Below are 7729 nucleotides of genomic sequence, written 5' to 3'. Positions count from 1 at the left end.
CTGTTTTTGATCGACTTAATTTTCTGCACCAAAGCTCGTATAAACTACGTGCTCTCAACGAGAGTAACATCAGATGTATGATTTATCTTTCATGGTGGTAAGTTTTTACCTAACGTGGTTTTCAACGCGACAAAGTATGTCAGAAACGTTCTGCATGCATGTGACGTCAAGCTCTCAAAGATAGCCCACAAAAAAACTTGAAGTACAAGTTATGCAATTTCGAGAAAGCAAGAAGCTTTGTTGCCCCCTTTTTCAATAAATTTTTTGGGCCCGAGTTACAAAGTTTTGGATAGATGGAGGAAGGAAATCAACCGAAATGTTTCAATTTCAACTGATATACCCTACATTGGAGTATGCAAATTGACTCAGACCAAAAACACGTTGCAATTACACTTTATACAAAATATATTGTTCTGTCGATTTCACATTTCACACTTAGACCAGATGCAATTTTTGGTTTGTTATTGATTAATGAATAATTTAGCTCATCCCAACTGGCGTTGTTTATATACAAGAAGTACATGATCTATCTTATTTCAAGAGTACTTGAGTAAACAGGTTTCGGTAATTACTCATCCAAAGTTTCGTCGTCAGCTGAACTCTTGTTTTAGAGGTAACCATGGTCTTGAGATATAATGAACAAACTTAGTATAGGTTGCTTTCATGTACGACTAACAACTAAATATTCACAAATAGTTCTTTGCTGGTATATTTACATAGAAAATCTTTAGAAAATCTAGGGAGAAAATAGGAAAATGAATATCATCGAACAAAAAATATAACTCTGTTTACATAGGATGGCGGCCTAAATATTTATATGCAATTTAATGCATCGTAGTAACGCAAGAAGCAATATTTTACGAACATACATCAAATAGTTATTCTTGTGCCGTTTTCATGCCATTTCCAATATCGTCGCCGTTAGGCGTTAATCTACTGTCGACACCGTTGTCCTGATAACCTCCCTTGCTTTTCATTCTGTACGACATGTCGTTTAGCTAGGAAAAGCACAAATGGCATATTTACAAGAATTCTTAAAGCTATCCCAGCATTCAATATGGTAAAATTTCAGGGATTTCATTACTATTTCACAATTTTCTACATGATTTAGACCGAATTAGTTCTACAATAGATATTGGCCTCGTATTTCACGCCCCGCGATAAGTCAATTCAGCTAGGTTCTTTGAATGTCGAGTTTGAAGCGAAATTTTCTTGGTAATTATAAAGATAGACCAGCACACAAGACCAGACACGAAAATGTTTACGAATTAATAAAATTAAGGTTGATTCGATTATTCATTAAGATATAAACAAAAGGACAACGAAAGATTCATATTTGGTGGCTGAAAACAAACAAGAGATAATGAAAGCATTTGAATTGTAATAAACGACTATAAAATCTATAAATGACAAGAAGCATTAGTGGTAATAACGAAACAGTACTAAACGCTTTCAAAAGGCACTCACATCTACAGATATTCCTGATATTTGTACTTCTCCCGACCCGATGTGGCCTGTATGCTATAAAAAAAAGCGATGTCTTTATGCATTGACGGTGTATAAATACCTGTAGTCGATGTTCGTCGAGATAAAGTAGTCTTTATAAGCTCAAACGACTTCATTTGTTGGTAGAAAGTGAAGACGTACCTGAAAGTTCATAGGTTCTCCAATCATACTTCTGTCGATTCTGGGCCGTCGCTAGAGAACAAGACGATCATATAATAAGTCTACTTAAAATGTTTAATCTTTTAAAAACACAAGGTAGCCATTTCCCACCGGTGGAGGCTGCTCTGTTATACAGCAAAAGCACAGCCAACTCGGACTCATAACCATGCCAAATTTTAACGTAAAACGCTGAAGTTTATGTCCGATCGAGTAAGACGAAAATCGTCGCCTTAAGATGACATAATCTCGCAAGATTTTGTCCGAAGATTTTACCAGACCGAGTATGACTAGCATCAACGCTCAATCTACTATGCAAAGTATGGCGAGAATGAGAGGAGTGGTGCCAAATATGAAATGTGCGATTGTAGATATATTTGACGGCGAACACGCTTCTCCGGGATAATTTTGTCGAATGGATTCCAGGAGATGCAAGAAACATGGAAGATTGTTGATTTTTCGTTTCGTACAAAATTATTTGGTAAGTCTCTCTGCTGTTGACCAACATTTTAAGATAAATGGCTTGAAAGCAAAGAAATTTCTTCCTTGACAGTGTCACTAACCCAATACAGTGAAAGAAAGTCATGGAAAATAGCAAACACATAAAGAACCAGATTTTCATATATAAGTAATATATTTAGGAAACACAAAAAGTTGCTTATTGCCTATTGTCGATTTTTGTTATCTTTTCAAACTTAGATTTCAGTAAAATTTCAAAAATTTTTGATGTCCATCCCATTAAAATTCAACTATAGAAGAAAAGTCTCATCTTTGGCTTTTAGTTTGCTGGTCGTTACATGATGTGCTTCAACAGTTGCTGGTGGCCACCATTTTGGCATGAAGCTTGCATAATGGTAATCATTTTTCATTAATTAGTTATTTTTCTGGTAATTCACTGATTATTCTCCTTTTTCAATCAATTAGTCATTTTCTTTATGGAAATTTTCAGTATACAACTTGCTTTGTCAGGAAAAATCAAATAAGTCCATTTTCGTGAAAATTTTACATGAGTAGCAAAAGATGATTGCATATCGAATGAATCAAAGTTGCCTTGACAGTTAATGTTGCTTTTAACACATGCATGGTAAAATCAATGAACATAACCTTATTAGAAAAGTGCAGGAACTTTTTCACAGGTTTTATCAGCTAATGTATTTTTGCCACGAGAACCTTTTCAAACACTTTAATGGCCTTCGCCAATTTTGTTAATTATAACCGGCATTCAGAATTGAGGTGCTGGTGTTGATTTGAGCTCAGGCCCATGGGTTAAGTGTTGGCATTTGCAGCCAACTTCATTATGAGGAATTTTCATGGCTATTATACACTGTGAAATCATTTAACTATTTCCATGTCTAAAATTACCACGTTTGTAGACAATTTTGAACCCAGACGATTGACATGATGACTCATATGATTTCGACAGTTATCAATAATAAAAAAAGTATTTTTTAAACCAGCAAATGTGTCACGACATCACATTCACAAAATGATAATAGTTTAGTGTGCATTTGTTCAATGACACGCATTTTCCCATCAAGTCCTTTTGAATATTGTTTTAAGCTTAGATAATTAAAACATCATGACGACTTTGTAGGTCGTTAATAAGCAGCTAACGCAATTGCGTCTCGTGGGAATGCGTTTAGGCATGTGAAGCCCAAATTGAAGACATACGATGCGATTAAAACGACAAATAATTTGAATTAATTATCGTTTAAAGTATGCGATAAATTATTTTCAGCTGCAAACACGGGCGAACGAAACCGACACCACATATATTCATGGCAAATGACACGTACAAACGTTCGTTGAAAAATAATATAATGACTTCACAAATAAGCGGTAAAAAGTGATGTAGCAATTAGCACCGGACATTGCAATCTTTCATTTCTCCCTTCCATAATGAACGAGAGACAAAAAAGCGCGCAATAGACCATGTTAAGTTTATTACCTGTGCCGTTCTCGCCTCACGAAAATGCATCCATATCAAAATCCTCGTGAATAAACTAGGCCTTTCATCGCCTTCGAAAGCCATAACAGGTTGAAGCGATGTTTACATCGGTCCTGTCTTGAAAAACGCCTCGTTTCAATGAATTTGTCTTGTGGCTTTGTTTACTTCCGTTTATATTACACCTGTCGTGACGTCATGTTGACCATCTGCGCAAACGCGATATTCCCGAATTTTTGACTGCGAAGGTTAGAATGTAAACAGTAATGGGAAAAAGGGTCGGTGGTGTCTACCTACATGATCAGGGTTTTGGATTCGTTCGAAGTGCAATGAGCTACAAAACACTATGAATTTGTTAAAACTAAAGAGCGAATAGTTTGTTTTCATCACTTTTGTCGGATTCACTCAATTTGGAAACCCGTTCGTTCATATTGGTGGGTTGCAACCATCCCCCTGAGAGTAAGAGAATAATGGAATGCTCGCCATGTTGGATGAAATTTGCATTGTACATAAGGAAAATCCTTTGAAAGAATGTTTTAAGCAGTGCGGTGTTTGAAATTAAATGTAGATATGATCTTCGGACTTTGTTGGACAATTTAAGCAATTGTCTCATGAACCTGAAAAATTCAAGTGACTCAACGGGAAAATCCTTTGTTAAAATCATCCAACATGGCGACAATGACGTAGCTTGCAACCCAGGAATTAGATGTGTGGGGGGGAGGGTAAGGCAGAAAACTGCGATGCCATTCTCTATATGCAAGAGGCTGAATTTCACCCAATAAATTGATAGAGCAATGAAAAAGTCAACGTTCTTTCTGCTTCGGTGTTCGTGTTGTTAGGTAAATACGAATAGCGGAGATTGTCAACATTGACTTTTGGAAAAGTTGCTATTTTCATTTAATATCGGTTTTCACTAAATGTACTTACGTGTGTGGAAGGTGAGGTGCAGACGGAGGGTTGCGGCCAGCTTGTATTTGACCAACATGGAGTTTAGGTTCTTAAGTGATCCCAATCATTGAGAGCCTGACCACCCTGTCCACACCTTATCACACCGAATCAGGTTCTGTAGAAAAGAAAAATGAAAAAGCAAAATTTGTTCTTTACTTCACCGCAACGTGTCGATAATGATGACCTAATGCTATGTCTGTGAATATGTCATGCGATATGCGATACTCGTTTCCAGTCTGCATGCGCCGTTCCCACGATATTAACCTTGGTTAATGCATAATCTTGTTTACTGCATAAAAAAAGTGATGAAAATTAGCATTGACGTATTGTGATTATTCTTTATGACATGTCGTCAAAACAGGGGGGTGCGGCCACGGAATATTTTTCTTCTTCCCTCCGTAAACAAACTGCATTATGTGTTGACCAAAGCAAATGACAAAACTGAACATGCGATTATGAAGCGAAAATTTGAATTGTAGCGTTTCTTCTATAACAACCGAGCTCTTCGTCGCTCGTTATCATCTGCATTCCAATAATAAACATTACATTACAGCAGTCGAAGTGCGTTTTGTCTTATGTTGGTCGAAAATAAATCGCGTTTACGTTTACAAAATACAACTGTTTTGTACGTGACAGGGGTTGACAATGACGTTATGGAGCATCGAATAACAGATTCACGTGCACACTACCACTTGACAAAGTGACCTATGGACTTTTTTTAATTTGAACTTCAGCTGTACGTAACTGTTATGTCATTGTGTGGACTCGTGTCCACAAAATACATTATTTCCCTCCGTCTCAGTAAATGTTGAATATATGGGCTTACTGTTGTATCAATAATATCGATAAATTATATTGACGAGTTACCCAACGGGTTTCCAATATCTACAAATATTCGTGGCAACTTATCAGTCCACTGTTGTTGTCCGCTAGTGCAATTGACCTTTTTTGTTTCTTCCTTTATGTCAACATCATGTATTGTATACAATCACCTGTTGTATCTCATGTTTTAAAGAATAATCGACGAGTTACCAACCGCTTACCATAAACTACAAAGATTTTTACTTATTATTTTGTCTACTATTTTATCTGCTTTTTTATTCACGTTTGTGTCCACTTAATCTTATCTATTGCTTCTTTTTTTGTTTGTTATTTGTTTTGAATCGCATTAGAACAGGTTCTTTTGTTTTATCTAAGAATTTGACCAATTACAGAAAAGTACCCAACGAGTTACCTTAAACAGTAAACGTTTTCCCTCGTTTTTTGTTTGCTTTTGTCTACTTTCGGGTGTAAATAATTATCTACTTCTGCTTTGTGTTTTATGTCTTTTTTTTGTCTACACCGTATTTTTAAAGGGTCTAGTATTTTATTAATAGTAGTACATCGACGATTTATGGTCAAGTTGACAACGAGTTACCACAACCTACCAACATTTGTGTGAACGTTTGCATCTGCTTTTGTATAGTTACTTTTGGGTGTAGTTTTTCATTGGCGTATAGGAATATTGTTAATCATGGGGGTGGGGTGGGGTTGTCTCCTCATCTGCTTTTGTTGTTACTTTTGGGTGTAGTTTATCATTGGCCTATAGGAATATTGATAATCATGGGGGTGGGGGTCTCCTCATCTGCTTTTGTAGTTACTTTTGGGTGTAGTTTATCATTGGCCTATAGGAATATTGATAATCATGGGGGTGGGGGTCTCCTCATCTGCTTTTGTAGTTACTTTTTGATGTAGTTTATCATTGGCGTATAGGAATATTGATAATCATGGGGTGGGGGTGGTGGGGTGGTCTCCTCATCTGCTTTTGTAGTTACTTTTGGGTGTAGTTTATCATTGGCGTATAGGAATATTGTTAATCATGGGGGTGGGGTGGGGTTGGTCTCATCATCTGCTTTTGTAGTTACTTTTTGATGTAGTTATCGTTGGTGTAGGAATATTGATAATTAGGGGTGGGGTGGTGATCTGATATTCATACATTCACGTTATAATTCTTTACAACAAAGGCTTTCAAAAGAACTTGTCATGAATATACGTTTTTGCTCGCACTTTTCTTTGTACTTGTGTATCTGCTTTTGTGTCTTATTGATGTCTACATCACTTCTACTTTTGTTTTATATTTGTTTAATTTAGAATAATGGCGAGAGATTTGCCAGGCGGGAAACGGATTCGAGCTAAAAAAAACAATTGCCCAACATAAAATTCGAAATAAAGCCATTTTTAAAGAAATTATTTATTATTATTTGTAACGTTTAGTCTTTACACAAGACACATCAGACAGGTAGTTAAAATGATCAAGTGTGCGTTTCTATTTACATATTATAAATGTACCATTTTAGTATATGATGTACGAGCACTTTCTGTTTCCACCGTTTTGAGGAATTACCAACGAGTTACCACAAACTATAAATATTATCTCTATGTTTTTCTCTTTACTCAGTTCGTATCTTCTTTTGTATTTATTTATGTGAATAATTCTTCTTTCGATTTTTCATTTGTTTTTTATTTGTTTCAACATCGTGTTAGCAAGGCATTTCTTATTGTATGTAATCTTTAGTTTGGATAAATACCATTAAATTAAAATACATGGAACGCTACCTGAAGCAAGTAATTGGATCCAAATCTTACACCCGGACACGCGTGTGTAGTGTTTCGATATTCTCTCGCGGAGTGAAAATTGATTGAACTACACACGCGTGTCTAGGTGTAAGATTTGGCTTTAAAAATTATTAGGATTTTCTATTACAGGTAGCGTTCCATGTATTTTAGTTCAATGACTAATACCGACGTCCTGGGGGCTTGCAACGCTTTAGCACAAAATTTATGTATTTTTTATCGATCATTTTTTTCTGTACTTTTTATGTATTTTTTGGGTTTTTTTTTGTCTAATTTATGTTTACTTTTAATTCTTTTTTAGTTTTTCCTCTATGTCCTTACTGGCGAATTTCCGGAAGAGCTATCGACGATTTACCTTCACTCACCAATTCATGTTTCGTAGGTTTGTTTCTGTTTTTGAATTTCTTTTTGCTCGTTGTTTTGTTTTGGTTTATTTCGCTTTCATTTTCATTTCTTCTTCGTCTTTGCGTCATGAAAGTGAAAAATTTTCTGTTTTATCAGTAGTACAAACGAGTTACCAACCGGTTATGTCAGCCTACAAATATTTGTGTCCTTTACTTC

The 7729-nt window shown here is 35.8% G+C and overlaps 1 protein-coding gene and 1 long non-coding RNA gene across 3 annotated transcripts; one reads left to right on the top strand and one right to left on the bottom strand.

The window, feature by feature from the left end:
* Positions 1-387: 387 nt before the first annotated feature.
* LOC124451097 (CDC42 small effector protein homolog) lies at positions 388-3775 on the bottom strand. 2 transcript variants are annotated; one of them, XM_047001727.1, is made up of 5 exons: positions 3611-3775; positions 1648-1698; positions 1468-1521; positions 870-998; positions 388-736 (listed from the first exon to the last, which is right to left on the bottom strand). In XM_047001727.1, exons 1-4 carry the CDS (start codon positions 3692-3694, stop codon positions 879-881), a joined length of 309 nt encoding a protein of 102 aa, XP_046857683.1. In that variant the 5' UTR covers positions 3695-3775; the 3' UTR covers positions 388-736; positions 870-878. The 2 variants fall into 2 exon arrangements, with proteins under 2 accessions (XP_046857683.1, XP_046857682.1); XM_047001726.1 differs by lacking the exon at positions 3611-3775 and adding an exon at positions 1777-2002.
* Positions 2047-7572, top strand: LOC124451099. The gene is made up of 3 exons (XR_006950340.1): positions 2047-2143; positions 2445-2516; positions 7470-7572. It is a non-coding gene; the product is annotated as an uncharacterized LOC124451099 (long non-coding RNA).
* Positions 7573-7729: the final 157 nt, after the last annotated feature.

Source organism: Xenia sp. Carnegie-2017, unplaced genomic scaffold (genome assembly GCF_021976095.1).
Source record: "Xenia sp. Carnegie-2017 unplaced genomic scaffold, XeniaSp_v1 HiC_scaffold_24, whole genome shotgun sequence".
In the NCBI taxonomy this organism is placed as follows: Eukaryota; Metazoa; Cnidaria; class Anthozoa; order Malacalcyonacea; family Xeniidae; genus Xenia; species Xenia sp. Carnegie-2017.
Note: the sequence above shows the minus strand (reverse complement) of the source record. Positions and strands in the feature narration are given on the sequence as shown.